The following is a 21,819-nucleotide window of genomic DNA, read 5'->3' as shown; positions in this document are numbered from 1 at the left end:
AGGCCAAAGGAACTGTGAATCAGGCCAAGCAGAGCACCGACAGGGGCCACCTGCCAGGAGGCGGAGCTTTAACTCCCACAGATGTGCGCCCTGTAGTCTGTTCACCCAAAGGGGGCACCTTCCCTTGCGGGGGCACCTGCCATGGTCCTCAGTGCAGCTTCAAGGTTTGCCTGGAGCAGGAGGGCCCTAAACCCTTTGCCTCGGGAGATACAATGCTGATCGCTGACCAGCCTCTGGACCACGGAGATGCCCAGCCTGCCACTTTATTTACATGCCACTTTCTGAGTCCCAGAAGACGCAGCTCAGCCACAGCAAAGGTGGCACCACCCTGCCGACTGCACCCCGGAGGCTGGGGCCTCTGGATCTTTTCACTGGAGACCAAGGCCGTGGCCACAGTCTCATGGTCTCCTCTAGAATCAGCACGTCCCGCTGCCTACAGCCGAGCTCAGAGCCCCCAGCTGCACCCCCCAAGGGTCTATGAGGCCTTTCTAGCTCACCCAGTAAGCCCTCGCTCAGCCCCTGAGCTGGGTGGGGAGTGGCGTCAGCCCCCAGGAGAGGCCCCGTCCCCCCAGCAGCTGCCCACCCCCCTGGACTCCGCTTTGACGAGCCACTGGCTTCTCGTGGCAACGAGCCCTCACAGCGGAGCCCCAGCCCGGTGTTGTCTGAGACCTGGGGGGTCATGAGCCTCTGGAAATGCTCATTTTTCTTATCTGTAAAAGGCAAATCAAAACGACACCGCGGAGGGCTCGGGGGGCTCGAGCGAGGCGAGGGGATGGAAGAGCCGCTGTGATAGCCTCACGGCTGTCCTCGGCCCACCTTCCCGACCCGAGCCCGCAGCTCCCGTTCAGCCCCTGCACGTCTCTCCATGCGCTCGCTTAAGGCCCGGCCTCCTCAGCAGAGTCCCGGAGCTGCCCTCCCTGGTCGGCCGGCCCCCAGCTTTGCCTGCCTCTTCCCCAGAGCGAGCTTTCCACAGTTAGACTTGGTCGTGTCAACCCAGGTTCCGATCCTGTCCTGGAAATGTCTCTCCTCTGATCCCAACTCTCACTTTGCCTCCTCCTCCAGGAAGCCTTCCTTGCATCCCTCCCCTGTGCTCCATCTGCCCCTCTCCCTGCACTGTCCTGAGTCCCCACCTCACCACAGGAGGCCCCAGGTCTCCCTTTGAAAGCCTAGAGCCTGGACAGGATCTGACCCAGTAAGCACCTACTGTTTAGGAATGAACAACCCAACCCATGAATTGGGTTGATCCCCTGAGGAAGAGCTGGTGTAAATGTTGAAAACCTGGTCAAGGAGGGCCTCCCCGGTGGCGCAAGGGGTTAAGCACCACGCTATGAAGCAGTCCACAGCCTGCCTGCAGCAATGAAGCAGTCCACAGCCTGCCTGCAGCACGAGTTCGATCCCCCCGGCCGGCCAGGGAGCTACGCACACAGCACAGCAGACCTCTCCTGTCTCCCCCCTGCTCCCCTCAGCAGTGGATTTCAGTCCGTCTGCCTGTTCTGCTCCCTGCTCTGTCTCTGGTGAATCCTCACCCCCCTGCATCTCTGGCCTGCACCCCAGTTCTTGTATGCATAAATAAATGAATCTTTAAAAAAAAAAGGAAAGAAATTCTGGTCAAGAAACGCATCCTTATTGGAGAGAGGAGGTGGGTGCAAGAGGAGCCTGAGGGGAGGTGTGGCTCCAGGTCTCCTGCGCCCCCCTTTTCTGAAGGCTGAGCTGCCCCTGGTCTGCACCGGGCCTCCACCGGGAGCAGGAGGAGAGACATATTGGCCCGGAGGCCTCAGGGCCCCTGCCCGGGAGGTGTTAACAGGAAGCCACGCGGTCTTCCAACCCCAGAAAACAAGGACTTTCAACCGAAGGTGACTCCCCTGGAGACGGGGCGTCTGCAGCTGCCTCATTATTCTCGTCATAGGAACCTGAGCTGCCCGGGAGCGCCGGGGTCACCCGCCGGGAGGGGCCTCAGCTCCATCTCTTGTGGTTTAAATTCACTTCTGTGGGCAATTTTACGCTACGTGCGTGGTTGGAGCAGTGACACGGCTTGAAAACCACCGTCTCTGCCGACCTTCCGCGGGGGCGCAGCGAGGCTGGGCGGCTCGGCCCCTTCCCTGAGACCCGCCCTGCCCGGCCAGACGCTTCCTCCTTCCAGAACCAGCGCCTTCCTTTCTCCTTGGCCTCAGAGGCAGGGCGGGGCAGCGTGCTGGGTCTCCCCACCCACGAGCCGGTGTGTGGGGGGAGGCAGCACCCACTGAGCACCCTGGCCTGCCCATGGCCACCCCCACGGCCGGGGAAGCTGGAAGCGGATGCGGGAGCTGCCCGGCTGGCTGTGAGACTGAGCCGCCGTCCCCGGGGGCGAGGGCCCTCCTGACCCCAGCATAATTGTGAATTGTCAAAATTCTTCACGTCACTCACTTCGAGTTGCACCCCCGCAATCACCGGCGCAGGGGACCCCCGAGGTTGGCTGAACCCATGGCTGCAGAACCGAGGCTACGCGCGGACCTGCAGAGCCCACGCCTGAGGAGCTCACGGGTCAAGGGGGTTTCGAAATATTTCAAATCCCCCGCCCGCGTGGGCGCTAAGAACAGGTGAGGGGAGGGGGCGCACTAGGGAAGTGGGACTTTCTGCAGGACACCTGGTCTGGGCCCTGCGCCCAGATGAACTCCCCACGAAGGCCAGGTTGGGGGACGGGGTCTGATGGGTCAGTCTGGGAAGGTGCCCTCGGCACCGGGTGGCGACGCCTGCAGCCGCGGCACGTGCTTCGCTGGACCCCGCACAGGCGCACCCGGCGCGCTGTACTATCAAGGCCAGACGCCAAATCAAGCCCATTCGGGGGCCCCTGCAGGCCCACGGGACAAGCCCGGCATGTGCGCCCCCCTCCCCCAGCGCTCCCGTGTCCGTGTCCCCCTTCTCCAGCTCCCGCTCCGCCCCCACTCCCAGCCGGCCGCAATGCAGGGGCTCAGCGCGCACCCAGAGAAGGAAGGCTTGGTCACCCTTTGCTAGATCAAAAGGTAGGATGGCGGGAGGGGAACAATCTACACCCCACGGGAAATACCCCTCTTCTGGGAATCCAAATTCTGAGCTGTGGCGCCATGAAGGCGCCCGGCATGCGCCCCCCTCACGCGCCCGCGGGTGGCCTTCACGGCCCGCTGGCCCTTGTCTGCCCCCGCCAGAGCCACGACACCCTGAGGCGCCACCTCCCTTCTAGACTAAAACTCCTGTTTCCGTCTCTCCCTGCGCCTTTGGTTTGTGGCTGAAAATAATCTCTCCAGGTAGTGCTCAAATTCTGGAACAAACTATTCTCTTTCCCTCGCTCTTCTGTGTGGGAAGGACCTAATTAAAGAGGATTCTACAACGTGCTCAGAGATCTCTGACTCCGGGTGCTAAGGTGTAGGCTGAGGCTCACCTCGCCTCCTCCCTCTCATACTGGGGGCACACAGGCAGGGACCCCCAGATCTGTGCTGCTTCCCAGGGCCTGCCATCCCCAGCCCCACCCAGTGTCCACCTCCTGGCACGAGGACACTGCCCTCCACCATGACCCGTTGTTAGAAGAGGCCACTGCTTCCTCCCCAGAGCCCAGGGGGCGTGAGAAGGGCACCCCAGAGTTAACTAGGCGGCTGTTAGCTGCCTCGGAAAGGGAGGTGAGGCGCACTAATGAGGAAGGCCCTACCCCCCCGCTGCGTCCTAGTCTCTGCCAGGGCAGAGCTGCCCTTCCAGGGCCGGGCAGAGGTAGCCTTCTCATGCCAGCAGGATGGGCCTGCCCTCTGCCCTCACTCCTGAAAGGCAGGTGCCCGGGTGCCCTTGGAGGATCAAGAGAACTACCAGGCTCCCAGGAGAGGAAAGAATTAAAAGGAAAAGCAGGTGGGCGCACATTTCAGCTGCTCCCTGGGCAAAGCCGCAAGAAGGAAGCCGGAGGTTCTGAAAGCACAGCACAGGGGGCGGCCGGCACCTCTGGCCCTGGCGATACTTCCCCGGGAGCCCTGGATGAAGCCGGACTCGGCCCGCCAGCTCCCAGGCCTGCTGGGGCTGCCGCCACGGGAGAGCAGGGTACACCCGCCCCCCTCCGGCCCCGGCAGCTCTCTGCTCTGTCCTTGCAGACAAGACCCAGTTCCTAAAGCAAGTGCCCATGAGTGCTGAGCACAGATGGATGGAGGCTTCTAGAACCCAAGCTCTGCTCTCAGCGCCTGAGGACAATGGCCCTCAGGCCTGCTGCCAGTTAGAATCTCCCAGACGCTAGCACAGCCCCTGATGCCCAGGCCAGCCTGGAGCTAGAGGTGACCCTCCTGTGTGTGGGGGGGTCTGGGCCCCTGGGTGTGGGCAGGGTCTGGGCCCCAGGGTGTGGGCTTGCCAGAGACTGTCACTCACTGGGACTCAGTGCGCCAGAGAGTGAGGGGCCAGGGTGGTGAGGGGGCGGGCACAAATCATCTCTCCAGGATCCCGAGGAAGAATGGAGGGTCCTGCAGAGGACCCCAACTTTCCACGGCATCCAGCTGTGCTTACAAGACCCCACTAGGCAGGAGATTAAAAAGCCCCCCTGGAAACCCAAGGGGAGGGAAAAAGAAGAGAGAAGAGATGGTGATTTTTTAGTGTCAGTTGATTGGTTGCCTCTTAGGCCTCCGCGGGGGAAGCGGGGGAAGCTCTCCTGCCCTCCTAATCTCCCCACTTTCCATACCACAAGCCATGTCAAGCGCCCACCGCACTGCAGAAAGCCACGGCACTCCGCCCTGAGCGCAGGATCCACGTCCCAGCCTTGTCACGTCTTAATATTTGGCTATTCGGGGCTCAAAACAGTTTTTCAGGGACAGCACGACGCTGGAAGGCGGAGCTGCAGAGCCTGTTCCAGCGCCCTCCGCTCACACCTCCGCCCCCGCCGCCCCCAGCAGAAGCTCATCCTCTGCGGAAAAGATTAAATAAAAACTGGATGTGACCCCCCCACCCCCTGCCAGGCCCTACACCTCGGCCCCTCCCTGCCCCGCCTCCTGGCCGCGGGGCTGCTTCTCCCCTCACCGTGCTCCCCCCACCTCGGCTCGGCCAGGGCCCCGTGTCCTTCTCCCGAGACCTCCCGGCACTTGCCCCGAACACACACGGAGGGACGGCGCGGGCCGGGAGGGCTCCATGCGGGCCGCGCCCGAGCGCAGAGATTTCCCTCCTCGGCCGTGTTTAAACAGCCCCTCTCCAGCGCCCATCATTTGCCAGTTAAATCAACTAATTTTCTACTAAACCCAATTTCACTCATGGATGGAGGAAGAGCTCAGTAATTTCTCCTCATGCCATGTACTATTAATGATGCTTGAAATTATGCAAATAAAATGGATGGGCACGGCCGTTCCGAGCGGGCAGGAAGGGGAAGGCGCCGCCGCCAATGCCCGCATGGGTGGGGGCAGCCGGGGGGCTGCCTCGGGTGCAGCCCCCCCCCCGGGGGCGCTGCGCCTCTGCTCCCCACCCCGCACGGTGGGGACCGCCTGCCGGCCCCCCGCGGCTGTCTCGTCCCTGAGCCCACTGTCCCCGGGGTCACCTCTCTCGCCCCAGAAACGTCTTCGGCGGCCAAGCCAGATGCGGAGCCCGCGCCTTGCTCCCGACCCCCCTCCAGTGAGCCGGTTAATTAAAACACCAAAACACGAGAAGCAGAGAAAAGGCTCATCCGTCCAGGCTCGTTGCTTACTCAGTGGCCAGGACATCTGCCGTGAACAGCTGCGAGCCGACTACAGCAAATGCGCAGGCCGCGCTGTGCCCTGCTGCCGCCCCGCCGCTCACCTCGGCGGTCCAGGGAGTCGCGCCTCGCAGGAGCCCAGCCGCGACCCCCAGAAACCCTGTTACCTTCACCGCCCGTTGACCGGCTTTCAGATTACCCTGGGCCCTCCACCCCGGCCCGGGGGGGGGGGCCAAGCCCTCTCATCGGCAGCCAATGTGGGCGCGGAAGGCCAGCACGGTCTTCCCACAACCTTCTAGCACCCCGGGCAACCCCTCCCCGGCCTGAGTCCTGAGCCCCAGGACCTGTGCGGGTGTGTGCTAGGGGGAAGCTCAGAAAAGCCACAGCTCCAGCGCCCCCACTTCTCAACGCTTCCCGTCACCTGGGGAGTTTTGCAAATTTGACATTTGGGCCCCGACCAGACCAAGTAAATCAGCGCTGCCAAGAGTGGGCGCCACAGGCCAGGGTGGGGGATTCCCGGAGCCCACTCAGCGCCTGAGGAGCCCCCTGCAGTGCGATCCAGCCGTAGCTGGTGCTGTTCACTTTGCAGACCTAACTATATTATATCTCCTGGGGAAGGCGGGTTCTTCTTTTCTTTTTATTCTTTTAGTTGCTTTTAAACTGAAGCTGAAGACAGATTTAGAAAGCACCTTCCCGGGGCGGGGCCCCGAGGTGGCTTGTTGCTTACACAGCTCTGCCCTGTCTGACGAGCTCGTTAACTCCACACATACCTGCAGGCGACCAGGGGCAGAGCATCGGGCACAGCATCCGGGCACAGCCCCGGGCCTGCCCACATAATGAACAGCAAACTGGAGACGAGGCAACCTCTCCCTGGACCCCCTGTGCCTTGGAATTTCAGATCTGCAAGAACCTGGCAGGGAGCGAAATGTCGGTGGGAGGATACAGATTTTCTCTGGGGTGTGCCGTGGGTGGGTGCATGTGTGCGCCTGGGGGTTGGTTGCATGTGTGTGGGTGTGCATGCGCACACGTGTTTCACGCCACGCACCTGTGTGTGCATTCTCATGTGCAAGAGTGTGTGCATGTACATGGAGGCACATGGGCATGCCCTGCATGGTTTGCACAGGGCACGTGTGCATGTGCATGTGTGTGCATGTGAATGTGTGTGTGGTTGTGCACAGGTGTGCATGCACCAGGGGGTGTGTGTGCGTGTGTGTGTGTGTAGTGAAAGCAGTGGCAGCAGAGGCATTTTGGATCTTTTCACCAGGGTCTGGCTTTCAGTCTCCTGAGTACAGCAGGCCCCAACTTCACCGCGCTGGCCCCATGGGGGGTGGCAGCCTCACTGACCGCAGGCTCAGCGCCCAGCTGGAGGAGGGGCCGCAAGAAGAGGGCGTGCTCCGGGCAGCCAAGTACTCAGGGTGAAGGCTGAGAGGAGACACAACGGAGTTAAAATCCCATGTCTTAAGGAGACTTGTCAACTACCTTCTCACTCACTAATTCTCTAAGTGTGGGGGTCACTGTCACATGTGCACATGAGAACCCCCACATTCCTATGGAAGCATCAAAGGAAGTTCTCGCCTCCCGAGCCCCAGAAGATGCAGTCAGGAGAGTCAAGTTGGACCCTGTTTACTGGACACGAATCTGCCGCGGACCAGCACGAATCCATCAAATCTTGAGTGGGCTGAGGCTGATAGAAAGGTGCCCCCCACTCCCAGGGGACTCCAGACAGCCCCCACGCCCAGGATACCGCCACCGCATCTTGGGATCTCTGGGACACAGAGTCAAGGATCCCCAGACCCTTGTTTGCTGCTCTACTTGAGGCAGGTGTGGCCCGTGGCTCCCCATGCCCCTGGCTGTGCCAGCCACACGGTGCCAGACGTCTCTGGTTTTCCACACACCAGGTCCTTCCTCCCTGTCCCCCCCCTCCCTCTCTCCCACCTGACTTCCCACGGAGGCTTCAAGGCTAGCGAAAGACGCCTCTTTTCATTATTTGCAAATCTTGGCTGCACAGACGGTGCTGTGCATCTCCTGAGCTCTCTGTTCAGAGGGAGCTGGGGGTGTGCACAGCATGGGACCAGCAGGGCAGCTGTGGCCAGTGAGCGGGCACCCCCAGCATGCCCAGCCTCAACAGCTGGACCTGGCAAAATGCTAGCAGGGCGAGAGCAGAGGGAGGGACCAGGCGCCCCTCTCCAGCAGGTTCAGCACCCGCGCTCGCGGACAGTTCCCCGCCTGCTTCCTTCCCGCGCCGGGGCCTTCAGCCAGCAGCGGGGAGGGGCTGCTCAAGGCAGCATCTCCTGCTCCTGAACCTGGCCCCAGCTGGGGCTGTGCTGCCCAGCGCTGCCACACGCCCTGGACACTGTCACCCGCGTCCTTCTCCCCCATGGCCTTCCCTATGTGCCTCTGAGGCGCTTTTCCTGTTGACTAAGCCGAACACGACCCCTCTGGTGGTGTGAATTTCAAGCCACAAGGTGAAAACCCTCAGGACCTTTAATGGCCTCATAGGACGGCCAGGTCTCGGGATCCTCTGCCCTGCTCAGCACATCTGGTCCTCGTATCTCTCCAACCAAGGTCACGGGAAGTTCTGCTCGCAAGCCCCAGGGAGGCACGGCAGAGGCCGCGCAGCTGCCCAAGGCCAGTAGCCCCTGGAACCCCAAACCTGGGATTGTCCATGGCTCTGGCTCTGTCCACACCCCCGTCTCCAACACTCCTGTGCTGAGGGCATCGGCATGTGCAGCCAGAAGGAAATGCTGGTCAGAAAGCGCTATCTAGACCCAACAGGCCACCGAGGGGGCAGGCACACAGAATTCCACTCTAGCTTGAAACCACCAGAGAGAAAATTAATGAACTGATAGAGATCAGCTGATGTGCAGGCAAACACTCTGGGGCTTCCTTAGATATGTCGTGGGTTAGAGTTAGAAAAATCTCATGCAGATGCCAAGGAAAAGGAGGAACAGAAACCCGCGGAACATAAGGTGGCTCAGCATGAAGAAAAAGGTAACGGTGATGTCATTAAAATTAAGATTTTTTCTGACCCTCAAAAAAATAATGAATTATAAAGACAAGTCACAAATTAGGAGATTTTTAGCACATACAATGCACATTGGCCTTATAATATAAAATGAACTCCTCGAGCTCACTAAGGGCAGGTATACAGCCCGGCAGGCAAGTGGGCCCACGACACGAACAGGTGCTTCACCCAGAAGAAGGAGGAATTTCTTTTTTTTTTTATTTTTATTTATTTATTTATTTTTTTTTAATTTTCTAGAGGCATGTCTTATTTATTTATTTATTTATTGTTTGTTTGTTTGATACATGCACTGGGTACAGTCAGAAGCGCGGGAGGGTGAGAGAATTCACCAGAGCCAGAGCGGGGAGCAGAGCAGGCAGAAGGACCGAAGTCCACTGCTGAGGGGAGCAGCGGGCGGCAGGAGAGGTCTGCGCGCCATGTGGGACCCTCCTCTGGTGGCCGGGGAGCAGCCGGGGATCGAACCGGCTGCAGAGGCTGCAGGCAGCTTCGCAACCCAGCGCTCAACCGCTGTGCCACCGGGGAGGCCCAAGAAGGAGGAATTTCTGACCGGGTTCTATGCTGCATTAGTTGTCAGGGAAATGCCAATTCAGGCCCTACCAGGTACCAGGTACCACAGGCCCCTCCGCTAGGAAGCTGACGGGAGCACAGGTGGGTGTGAGCGTGGCTGTGGGCTCCTCACATGCAGGGACTGAATCAGCGAGACCACGAAGGGAAATAATCGGCACAGGATAAAAAAATCAATAAACAGGGGCCTCCCTGGTGGCACAAGGGGTTAAGCACCGTGCTATGAAGCAATCTGCAGTCTCTGCAGCACGAGTTCGATCCCACGGCCGGCCAGGGAGCTACCCACATGGCGCAGCAGACCTCTCCTGTCTCGCCCGCTGCTCCCCTCAGCAGTGTATTTCAGTAGATCTGCCTGTTCTGCTCCCCACTCTGTCTCTGGTGAATCCTCTCACCCCCCCACACCTCTGGCCTGTACCCCTGCTCTTGTTTGCATAAATAAATAAATCTTTTTAAAAAATCAATAAACAATTATGATAAATAACTATGATATAGTCACACCTTGGAATTGATATTGATGACATGACTATCAAATGAATATGATGAAGTAGAGCCACGTGCTACAACAGAGACGAACTAGAAACCTCATCGCAGGTAAGTCTCAGCGACTACCTCAGTGGCTTTCTTACAAAGTTTAAAACCAAACCAAAACAAACAAAAAAGAAAACGAAGCCAGGGCCTTCCTGGTGGCGCAAGGTTAAGCACAGCACTGTGAAGCTATTGCGAGCCTCTGCAGCATAAGTTCGATCCCGGTCAGAGAGCAACCCAGACCTCTCCTGTCTCGCTGCTCCCCTCAGCAGTGTATTTCAGTCCATCTGCCTGTTCTGCTCCCCGCTCTGTCTCTGGGGAGTCCTCTCACCCCCCACACTTATGGCCTGTACCCCAGTCTTGTATGCATAAATAAATAAATCTTAAAATTAAAAAAAAGAAAACTAAGCCGTATGTTGCTATGGACACATGCATACGGGCATCCTAGCGGCAGGTCCTCCCGGGGCGGGGGCGAGGGGCCTCCCCAGCAGGCGCAGGGTCCTGGCCACACTCCCACTCTTCAGGGGCTGCGGGATCGCAGGAAATGGCGCTGTGCTTGCGCTCTGTGGCTTACGTGCGCATGTTTTTGCACATACGTACAAATGTCATGTGACAAATAGTAATAAATAAATAAAAGAAAATATGCAGTTCTATAACACACAGGCGTCTAATTAAAAACAGACTCGCATGCACCCCCCCATCCTGCCCCTCTACCCCCCGTCTCCCGCATCTGACCCTGGGAGTGAGCACTGGGGAAGGCTGGGCATCGCCAGCCACTGCACCGCCCTGCAGCCCCTGCTGCTCCCCAGGTCCCAGAACAGGCTGGGGCAGAGCCCAGTTCTAGTGGAGAACCCCGAGGTAGCACCCACCCAGGACGGCAGGCAGAGGGGCCCATCTGCATGACGTGACTCATTCCACCAGCCAGTATCGGCCGCCCCCGACGCAAACCGGGTTCCCGCTGGCCAGAGACAGAGACCGGGACCTGTCTGAATAGCACTGAGCAAATATGCGGCCTTGGGGCGTCCCAGACGTGACCGGTCAGCAAGGAGAAGAGGGGGCAGACTGGGCAGCGAAGAAGGAACTAGGGACACCCCCACCCACAGCACACCAGGAGGCCCCAGTGGCTCCGCCGGGCACTCACCTCTGCAGCTCCTTCAGGGACACCGTGACCCGCAGGCTGTGGCCCAGCACGTAGAGCGCCGCCAAGATGTCCGCCCACTGCACCATCTCCCCCAGAGGCCCGCCCTTCAGCACCCGAGGGCTAAACACGTCCCCGGACTCCTCGGTCAGGAAGCCGATGTGGATGAGGATCTGGGGGACATGGACGGTCAGCATGGGGAGCGGGACACTCGCCCCTGCAACCCCCGGGGGGACCCAGCCAGCGGCAGCTCTGTCCCCAGGCTCTGTCTGGGCGAGCAGAGAGCGCAGAACGGGGCCAGCGGCAGAGTGGCCGGAGGGGCAGCGGGGCCGCGGGGACGCGGGGAAACAAGACAGGCTGGTGCTTGCGCTCCGACGGGGGAGCAGACGACAGCGAGCAGACGAGAGATGATGTCATGACATGATCGGGACGCTGCGAGAGACAGACAGGGGGCTGGGAGCCAGGTAAATATCAGATGGACGGACGGACGGATAAGTGGTGGATGGACAGACAGATGGACGGAGGGATGGACAGGTGGGTGCACAGACGGGGGCGCCAACCAACAACCTCCTCGAACAGGCTACGTTACTCCCAACACTCCAGGCAAATGTCATGACCTTTCTGCCTAACGAGAACAAAACCTGGACAGAAAGCAGGACCCCTAAGGGTCACAAACCTGAAAGGGACCGAGGTCACCCCATGCATCTCCCCAAACCCAGGACTGGCTCCCGGATGGACAGGCCTTGTGCAGCCAGCGCTGGCCCCTGGAGCGGGGCCCCCGGCTCAAGTGCCAGGACACTCGGTACAGCTTCTGAGGGCTGACCTGGTGCCCACTGGGAAGCCCTGACCGCACACCCAGCCTGTCTGAGCTCGGCTCCCCCAATACAGAGAGGGTCAGGCACCTGTTTCTGGTCCCTGGGGACCCCCGCCAGTTTCTGCGCCAGGCGCTGGGCAGCCCGAGCCCACTGGGCAGTGAGCCGCTTGGTCCGCTTCTTCATGAAGATTAGAGACTCCTTCCCGCTGCCCATCAGCTCCAGCAGGTGGGACAGGTTGCTCCGGAACGCTGCCTGGGAGTACAGACTTCCGTTCCCCACCGGGCCTGCGGCCTTGTGGGGCCACCGCCCACCACCCTGGGGACAGGGCGGGCCCATAAGGTGTGGCTGCTCCTGCTTGTCCTGCCCTTTCAAAGAGGCCACCAGCTCCCACAGGCAGGGAGCCCTCCTCTCACCCCAACACGCACCCCAGCCCCACTGTCGGGCCCAGCCCAGCTCCAATCTGCTACGAGTCCCCCGTCCCTGGCCCTGCGTCCTCCCAGGTCTACAGCACCCCACAAAGCAGACAGGCAGTCAGGCTGGTTTCCCGCCCCATGGGGCAGGCGCCCACCACCCAGGAAGAGCTGACCGGCCTCGTTTACCAGGGGAGCAGTGTCCCCCCGTTGCCCCATGGATGTCCAGCTGAGCGGCCAGCTGACCCCTCACTGACCCACCTGCCTCCTGGGACTCCTGGGCCTACCTGCACTTTGGGGAGGAACTTGGGGGCCATCCGGGGGGCCGTCTGGTTCCTCCAGGGCAGCGGGGGGCAGAACCACTCCACCTCACTGAGGTAGATGAGGAAGGAACACTCGGTGCCGTCCACGCCAAAGAAGGCATAGCAGGGGTCAGAGGTCCAGCGGGCGCGCATCCACTGCGGAGAGGACCGGGCTGGGCCGAGAGCCCGCACCAGCCCCCAGCCCCCAGCCCCCTCGGCGGGGCCCAAAGTCCCCAGGGGCCCAGGATGCACCCTCTGCCCAACCAGAGACCTTCGGGGAGGACGAGGCAGGCTCACCGCCCCAGGCTCAGAAGAACAGGACCCCGGGGATGCGACCAGGTCAGGACACATGAGGCAAAATTGTGGGGCAAATGGTGGGGGACGCCACAGCGCCTGCTCACCCCCACCCCCACCCCCTACCCTAGTGACCCATGAGCAGGATTCAGCCGAGACCGAGGTCAGGGAGCAGCCCCCAAGGGGCCAGGACTGGGGCCAGGACAGGACATGGTCACCAGGGCAGGGGATCTGCAGGGCCCTGCCCCACCCCCCACCAGGGAGGAGCCACTTTTATGGCTGTGGACCGGCTCCCGGAGGGACAGGCCTCACGCAGCCAGAGCTGGGCCCCTGGAGGTGGGGCCCAGGGACTCCCCCAGCGGGCTGGCGGGACCGTCAGGGGTGGGAGGAGAGAGCCAGTGGACTCTTGTCTGAATTAGCGGGGAGCTGCTGACCATGTAAATTCAATAGCTCGTTGGCTGTAAAAACGTACTGAAAACCCTAACGCAGGGCTCATCCCAGGACACTGGGGCGGGTGGGTGAGGCAGACCCGGGAGTGGGGAAGCCAGCTCCCTGGGGCTGGCCTCCTTCCGCCAGTGCCAGGCGGGGGTGTGGGGACGGGCAGAGAGGCCCCTGCTAGGGCAGGTCCCTGCCAGGCGGGCCCCAGAGCCCCGTGGACACAGCCCTGTGGAGCAGCCGCCTCTCCCGGCCGCCTCCCTGGGCAGCCCCAGGCTCACCTCCACCTTCCCCGCGCAGTCAGGGAACTTGGGGTCGCTGGGCGCCTCGCACTGGTCCCGCCGACCTTCGGACACTGCAGGGACAGAGGCCGCGGACGGGGGAGGGGAGCTTGGCCTGAGTTTGCTCCTGAGGGCCACGGCAGGGGGTCCCCAGGCCTGTGCTGCTCCCCTCTGCCACTCCCACCCTTCTTAGGGGGCTCAGTGAGGGCCCGTGTTAGCGATGGACCAGCTGCCTAGATGGGCAGGTTTTAGCGCCCACCCCAGTGTACCCCCCACTTTCTCTGAGGGGGCAGAGATGGGGAATGGAGGGTCCCAGGGACTTCCTGTCCTCAGCACCCTCGCACCAGGCTGGGGTGGGGTGAACCCGGAGATGCCACTGAGAGCGTAAAGCGGGGCTGTGAGGAGCCCGGAGCCACTGTGGGGAGCCAGGCCCACGCCGAGAGCCCGCCCAGCCCACCGGCCCCCGGGCGGGCGCCCAGTGCCCACCCTTGCTGTGCAGGAGCAGGCTGTGGCGCAGGATCTGGTCCACCTTCACGGCGATGTCCGAGACGTTCTGGGCGATGGCTTGGATCCGCTCCATGAGGCCGGTCCCCGGGGGCGCCCTGCACGGGAGAAGCGGGTGAGCCGGCTGGGCCCGTGGACGGCCGTCCCGGAACAGAGCCGTGGTGCTGGCCCCCCCACACGCGCCACAGACGCAGGGGTCGGGGGCGGCGTTGGCCGGGGCGGGCCCAGCAGGTGCGCCAAGGGCCGGCGGAGTCCTGCTGCAGGTGCCAGGCCGTCCGCTGCAGAGCCCACACCCAGCCGTGCCCACGTCTGCACGCGAGGAGTCTGCGCACGTATCCGAGGGCAGGGTCTGGGCTCGGGAGCCGGGACACATCACCCGGGCGCCAGGAGCCGAGGCCCCTCCCGGGCATGGCCAGCGCCCGAGCCTGTCTTCTCACCCCCCACCCCGCAGCCCCGACCCAGAGGCCGTTTCTGCCAAAATAAATTCCGCCCAGGGCAGCCCAGGAACTCGCCGACTGTTACGCTTCTAGGAAATTTTTCTGGGTTCCTGAGAACGAATTCTCCCCAGGATCTCACACGAGTTACTGCCGCAGACAGCGGGCCCTGCACCCCCAGCAGCACCCGCGCGGCCTGCATCTGGGGAGAGTCTGTATCCTTGACGACTGCGCAGCTGGCAGGAAGGTGGTCAGCACCAAGCGCGGGGCTGGTCTGCAAAAGCCTCAGGGACACTGACCACTCGGCGGCGAGGCTCAGGCAGGCAGGCTCGGGCCTTTCTCCCAGAAGCGCTCCCCGTTTTGCACACGCCCCGTGTCCCGACCCACCCACGTCAGGCGTCCCGCGGCAGGCCCGGCTGAAGCCCCGTGGCAGGCCAGCCTGAAGCCCCGCTGGCCCCGCCAGGGCACGCATGCACCACACACTCACGTGGAGCACCTTTCCCACCTGGCTCCTTGGGTCTGGCAGCCCCTCACCCCAGCTTTAGGGCCAGTGAGCTGTCCAGTGCAGGCCCCCCAAGACCGCCTGCCCCTGGGGCCACCCTCTCCTTCACCCCCACTGTCTGAGAAGAGAGGAAGAGCCAGGAGGGGGGACACGGGCGGAGGCGAGGCAGACACGAGGGGGGGAGGGGACACAGAGAAGGTGCCGGCAAGGGGCGAGTCCACAGCACGCGTGTGACAGGCACACACGCATGAGCACACACGTGCACACGATCCGTCCAGCCTCCCGGAACAACTAACGGAAAGTGGCTTGGCCTCTGCGGACCGGATGAGCACAAACTTGGCGGCTTAAAACACACAGGTGTCTCCTCTCCCCGCGCCGGACGTGAGCGGTCCAGCCTCGAGGTGTCGGCGGGGGCAGCGCCTTCCGGAGGCGACGAGGGAGCTCTCCCCCACCTTCGGGAGGCCAGCGAGCCGCGATTTCCTGGCCATCACCGCAAACGCCTCCTCCCAGCTCGACCTCACCTTGATCTGCCTCCACCTGCCAAGACCCTGTTTCCAAACAAGGTCTGAGTCACAGCCGGGGCGAGGGCAGCAGCACGACATGGCGGAGGCCCCCTTCAGCCCACAAGAGCCCTCGGGGAGATTACAAATAAGAAGGAGAAGAGATTCAGAGAAGGATGCTTCTCGCTCAAAAGGCCCTCAGGCAGGAGGAAGCAGGACGTGTCTCGCGGCTCTTCAGACTGTCAAGGGGAGAGAAGAGTTGGCTGGTCTTCCACTCACGGTCGTGCCCAAGAGGACGCTGAACTTGGAAGCACTTGCTGTGTGACCCGGGGCAAATCACTCGGCCTCTCTGGGCCTCTAGGCTCTCTCTGGGCCTCTAGTGGAGACTGTGGGAGGCCCCACCCCATTTCAAGCCTTCCTGAAGGAGCCTCCCTGTCGGGGCTGTGCTCCAGCCAGCCTTCGGAGCCAGGTCACTTCCCGGAGCACCCCCCCACACACCTCAGGTGTAGTTGCAAATGGCCAACATGAACCCCGCAGCAGAGACCGGGAATCTCAGGAACTGGGAGGTGGCTGCCACGGTGAGCCTGGCACCGCCTGGCATGCAGGGTTCCATCTCAGGGCAGGGCTGAATAGTGCCCCCCAAATTCCCTTCTACCCAGAACCTCATAATCTGGGCTTATTTGGAAACGGGGTCTCTGCAGATGTAATTAGTTTGGAAAGGCCATGCCAGACCCAGCTGTCCCTAACGCCAGGGCTGGGTGTCCTCAGAGAAAGGTCACATGAAGACACTCAGGGAGAAGACACCGCGTGACCACAGGGGCAGAGACGGAGGGATGTGGCCACAGCCGGGGATGCCTGCAGCCCCCAGAGCAGAGCAAGACAGACAGATGCTCCCCTACAACATGGCCCCGGGATGCGTGGATTTCGGGCTTCCGGCCTCCACCCTGGGTGAGAACATATTTCTGTTGTTTTAAACCGCCTGGGTTCTGGTCTCCTTTCTAATGGCCTCCAGGCTCGTCACACAATCACCAGGCGCAGAACTGGGGGACATGGGTTTTATCCATCAGGTAAAGAGAGTCTGGGTTCCCCTGCGCCTCTGCTACAGGGTCTGCCTGCGGCCCACGCTCCGCCCGCTGCAGCCCAAGCTGAATGTGACCGGCGGGAGGCAGGACCGGCCGGGCCGGGGCCCTTGCCTTGAAGCCCTGGGCCGGCGGCTCCACATCATTCAGAGATTTGTTGGGAAGAGCCAGGGTCTCGGAGTCAGAGGTCCTGCATTCAAATCCTGGCTCCACGAGACAGCTGTGTGACACCGGACAACTTACCCAACCTCTCTGAACTCAGGGGGCAGCGCCTACAAAAGCGGGTTGATCCCAACTGGCTCACAGAGTGACCGCAGAGTTTGACACAAGGCTGAATGCAGCCTCGGCATACGGGAGGCGCTCAAGAAATGCCCGAGATGCTTTTGTCTCCTACCCACAGGCGTCTGCCCATCCCACAGAGGAAGGAACATAAGCCCAATGCCGGAGCAAAGCGATTTACTTTTAGGGGGATTCAGCAATTTCCCTGCAATGAGCATTTTTGCATACAGCATACCGCCGGCGTGATTTAAATAATTTAAATAGTACAGGAGGCATCTGTCTGATTTAACAAGTTCAACTTGTTCAAAACAGAGCTACTTGGCGTCTCTATTATTACACTGGACTTAGCATTTGCACTTTCTATTTTCAAATAATATATGATTTGGCTTCCCTGCCTGGGAAACTTTTTTTAAAAATGACAAAAGCAGAAGCCGTGGGGCCTCACAGCCCAGCTCGTCCGTGACCCGGGAAATGCTCCCATGGGAGAGGGACCGGGGTGTGGGAGACACCGTTGGGGAGACGGCGTGCAGCCGCCTGCCGCTGGAGGGGCCCAAGGGGCCCAGGGCCGTGGCGGTGGCACCACGGAGTCAGGCTGGTGGCAGAGCTGACTTCTCCACCAGCCCGGGAAGGGCAATGCCCCGATGCTTTCAGGGGTGCAGGAAAAGGCTTTAACGTATATTAAATTCAGAGGGAAACTTGTAGAACAAAGAAAAAACTGTCACAGGTAATGTCAAGGTACCTGACTTCAAACCCAAGCAGTCGAAATGCAGCTGTCGCCATAGATTAAGTCTGTCCCTGCCCCAAATTCATATGGTGCAGCCCTAAGCCCCAATACCTCCGGAAGTGACCTTATCTGAAAGTAGGGTTATTCCAGACGTAATTAATGCAGACAAGATGAGGTCACACTGGCATAGGGGAAGCCCCAATACCAATATGACTGATGTCCTCATAAAAGGGGGAAACCTGGACACAGACACACACAGAGAGGGGAACACCTGAAGACAGGGTTCCGCTGCCCCCAGCCAAGGAGCCACCGGAAGTCAGAAAGCAGCCAGGACAGATGCTTCCCTGTCCTGGCTGTGAAGGGAGCTGGGGCCTGCTGGGGCCTTCACCTGGAAGTTCTGCTCCGGAGCGGGGTGACAGCACATCCCAGCTGTGTGAGCGACTCGGTCCCTCGGTCTGCAGTCCCGGCAAACGAATGCAATTTTTAACGTTTTCTGGAGATGGCCCTGAGGTCGTGACGCAGCCAGGGAGGCTGGACCTCGACGGTTGGAAGGAGGTGAGAAGCACGTTCCTCGAAGGGTGATGATGGTGACGATGCCAGGGAGGCGAGCTCAGAAAGGACTCTGGCCACCCGCGTGCACGAAGGGAAAAGAAGCCGACTCCGAGCGGGAAGGATCTTTTAATGGAGCCGGCGCGGAGAGAAGAAAGGATATTCCTAAGACGTTGCCCACTAAACCCCCCAAATCACCCAGCCCCTCATGAGCAACTGCCCAGCCCGAGAGGGTCAGCCCAAAGCAGGGCCTCGGAGGCCCAGCAGCCTGCCCCAAGGCGAAGGCACCCGGCAGGGCGCAGCAAGGAAGGGTCAGCGGGTCTCAGCGAGCTGGGGCGGAAGGAGGCGCCACAGCAAGGTGGTAACGGCCAACACCCTCGGCAGGTGGCAAAGGCTGAACAATTCCCTGGCAACCCCCATTCCAACTCTGGGGGCCAGTGAGCACGTCCACCCTGGAATTCTGTCTGCTGGGCAGGGGCACGGTGCTCTCGGCCTCGGCAGCCCGAGTCTCCCCCGCGGGCGTGAGGGCGGAGAGCCTCACCGCCCCCTCCTGCGCCCGCGGGCCGTATTTTCTCCTCTCTCCCTTTGTATCTTTGGGGCAAGCATCTTAAAAGCAAAAGGTTGGGACCCACAGGAGTCCGGTGTGAAAACACAGAGCTCGGGCTGGAGAAAGACGCGCCCAAGGTCAGGGGACAGGACAGGGACCCACACGCTGGTCCCCGGGGCCGGCCCTCGCTCCGTCCCACGGCATTTGCAAAAGAGACGGAGACCTGGGTCTGTGTGATTCCCAGGCACCCACTAAGCACCAGCCATGCCACCAAGCAACCCGATCTTACTCAGAAAGTAAAAGAGGCCAGGCCTCTGGTCACCCTCCCACTCCACTCCTCATTGCCCCCGAGGGGAGTCAAGTATCTGTGCCACTCAAAATCCTCCCCCACGCATCTAGCATCTCTCACCTTAAAAGCCCGCAGACTGGCCACTGACCTGGGCCTCTCAGAACAGCCATCCCCCCAGGCCTGTGGGCACTGCCCCCGGCCCCCCGAGGAGGCAGCCCACACCACAGGCCACTGCCGGGCGCGGGACACTGCAGCCTCCACCGCCAGGGCTGAGCCGGGAACGCTTTCTCACCGGGGATCAGGGTCACTTTGCCTCAAGAGACGGGCTCCAGTCACCACTTCCCTCGAGCCCCCCAAGAACACCCTCACTGAGGCTAGGTTCCTCCTCCCAGCTCCCCCACAAGGCAACCACCAATTCCAGTCCATGGTCCCCTGGGGCTGAGAATGAGCTCCCCAGGACGCCTGGGAAGAAGGTTTAATTTCGCGTCCCTCCCATGATTTATGAGGGCTGCATTCAATTAACAGGGTATCGATTTCCGCACAGCTGGCCAGCGAGCTAGCTGGGAGTCGCTATTTTATTATGAAACTGATCGCTTTCCTTTTAAAACAGGGGCTCCCACAGGCAGGTGCCCACAGACACAGGCACCCAGAGGCACAAACATGTAGCCAGTCGCCAGCACTGAGGATGACATGAGTGCGTTCGTGTCTGTCTGCCTCTGCCTCCCTCTTACACACACCGGACATAAGACACCCTGCCCCACCGTCCAGCCTTGCCCGCATTTCCACTGCTCTGCTCCAGGTTCAACCCTCTCCGCCCCTCCGAGAGCCCTGATCCTGGGGGGCTCCAAACAGACAACCAAGGGTCTTCCCTACTAAGGCAGTGAGGTCTCCTCTCTCCTGCACCAGGAAATTTAGACATATGGATGGATGGACAGATGGATGATGATGGATGGATGGACAGATGGATGATGGGTGGATGGACAGATGGATGATGGGTGGATGGATGGGTGGACAGATGGATGGACAGATGGATGATGGATGGATGGATGGGCTGACGGATGGATGGGTAGATGGATGGACAGATAGATAGCTAGATGATGGATAGACAGATGGGTGGATGGGTAGATGAATGGACAGATAAGTAGATGAATAGATGATGGATGGATGGGTGGATGGATGGACGGACGGATGGATGGATGGATGATATATGGTAGATGGGTGGCTGGATAATGGATGACGGGTGGCTGGAAGGAAGGAAGGGCGGACGGGTGGGTGTGGTTGGACAGTCAGTATGCCCACTAAGGAACGGAGCTGAGTCGGGCTACTCACCTGGAGAAGGGAGCGGTGCCCCATGAGCGGGCCAAAGTTGGGGGGCCAAACTCTGGCTGGGGGAACAATGAAGAAGCAAGACTCTAGCACCAACCCCTGCCCCAGGCCCAGCCTTCTCCTGGAGGGCTTTTTAAAATCCGGCTTATGAACATTTTTAAAGGCACACCGAGAGGGCCTTGCACGGGCCCGGGCCGGGGTCCTGAGTCCTGTGTGCCCGTGATGAGGCCATTGCCACCCTGGAAGTTCTCTAAAATACAGATTTTGGTGGTTACATTTTAATCCATCACGAGCCTTCACATGCCACCCGCTCCCTAGCGCCCTGGCTCAGCGGCAGGCTGGAACTGTGTCTGCTTGGCTGCGCTCTCGGCGATAAAAACCTTGTAATTCAAACACACTTGCCAATTTGATAAGTTAAACTGTTTCTTGAAAGTGGGATTTTATGATCAGCGAGCTTGGACTTTCTCTCACATCCTTTGTCCTGTTCAATGTTCTCTTGCCTCAAATTCCTCTTTGCGTGATATCAACATTCCCACACAAGCTCTCTCCTCTCCCGTGTATTCTAGGTGCACCTGCCCTTCCTTTTCTCTCCCGGCTGCCAGCCTCAGAGGCCTTGCCAGCGGCCTGGACCATGTACTGTCTTTGTTGGGGGGTCTCCGTTCTGTTGGTGCTGGCAGCTTTCCACCCAAAGAGCAGCCCCAGCCTGGCGCTGTGGCACCATTAATTCTGTGATGGTGGCAGTAACACCTCACCGACGCCCCACGTGGAGCTCCTGGGTGTTTTCCTGCCACCACCCGGCTCAGGAACCTTCTCTGTGGGCCTGTGGGTGACAGCCTGCTGGGCTGGGCCCGCTCGAGGCCCCTGAGGCAGCACTGGCCCCAGGCCTGCTGGCCACTCACCCGCTGCGTGGCCTGGACCAAGACCCAGGCCCCTCTGGGCCTCCTTCCTGATCCAGGGCCGGCTCCTTGCACAGACGTGAGCCTGCTCCCCTCACCTGCTCCCACTGCCCCACCAAGATCCGGGGCGGAGACATCCCTCCCCACCCCGCCGGCTCCCCGAGTCCCTGCCACTCCCCGTCCCCATCAGTCTGGCCCCTCTCCAGCCCTGGACCGAGACAGGCTCCCAGAGGCTGCTCCAGGGGCCTCCCGCCATCCATCCAGAGTGGCCCAGAGCGGCCCAGCGCGCGGAGGCAAAGGCGGCCTCTCCTGAAACGGAGCCCTGAGCCGAGATCGCGGGTGAAGAGTCCGGCCCCACACTCTCGCAGGCCCGAGAGCTGCCCCCCCAGCAGAGGAGGCCAAGGCTGAGAAGCGTCTTCGAGCTTCTAAGTGTGGCTGGAAACAGGTTTGAGAAAACCCGCCCTCTTCACCCCCCGCGGGCGGGGCACCCGCTCTGCCGCCTGGGCCGGCCGCGTTGCTTGCAGAGGGTTTCACTGCGCCGTCCAGCTCTCTGGGTCCACAAGCGTTTTCTCCCATTTCCACTCGCCAGGCGGAGGGACCCATCTTGTCGAATCATCTCGTCGCGGGAAATTTAAGCGGTTGCTCAAACTCTCTGACGCCGTATCAGAGGCCACGGTGGCCAAGATGCGCCTAAAACTGTTTCGAAGTGAAGGTTCTTTTCCTGAGCCGGAGCCCCAGGAGACACAGCCAGGCCGCGGCCTCA

The 21,819-nt window shown here is 60.9% G+C and overlaps 1 protein-coding gene across 1 annotated transcript in view; it reads right to left on the bottom strand.

Moving 5' to 3' along the window:
* The window catches only part of MGAT5B (alpha-1,6-mannosylglycoprotein 6-beta-N-acetylglucosaminyltransferase B), a 49,449-nt gene that overhangs the window by 14,866 nt on the left and 12,764 nt on the right, over positions 1–21,819 (bottom strand). Inside the window, exons 4-8 of the mRNA XM_037492499.2 lie at positions 13,914–14,029; positions 13,428–13,501; positions 12,403–12,573; positions 11,793–11,957; positions 10,894–11,063 (exon numbers count right to left, since the gene is read on the bottom strand). Of these exons, the coding sequence (XP_037348396.1) occupies positions 10,894–11,063; positions 11,793–11,957; positions 12,403–12,573; positions 13,428–13,501; positions 13,914–14,029 (696 nt within the window). The remainder of the gene's footprint in view (positions 1–10,893; positions 11,064–11,792; positions 11,958–12,402; positions 12,574–13,427; positions 13,502–13,913; positions 14,030–21,819) is intronic.

Source organism: Talpa occidentalis, unplaced genomic scaffold (genome assembly GCF_014898055.3).
Source record: "Talpa occidentalis isolate TD23 unplaced genomic scaffold, MPIMG_talOcc4v2.1 talOcc4.7, whole genome shotgun sequence".
In the NCBI taxonomy this organism is placed as follows: Eukaryota; Metazoa; Chordata; class Mammalia; order Eulipotyphla; family Talpidae; genus Talpa; species Talpa occidentalis.
This window is presented reverse-complemented; position numbering and strand designations above follow the sequence as displayed.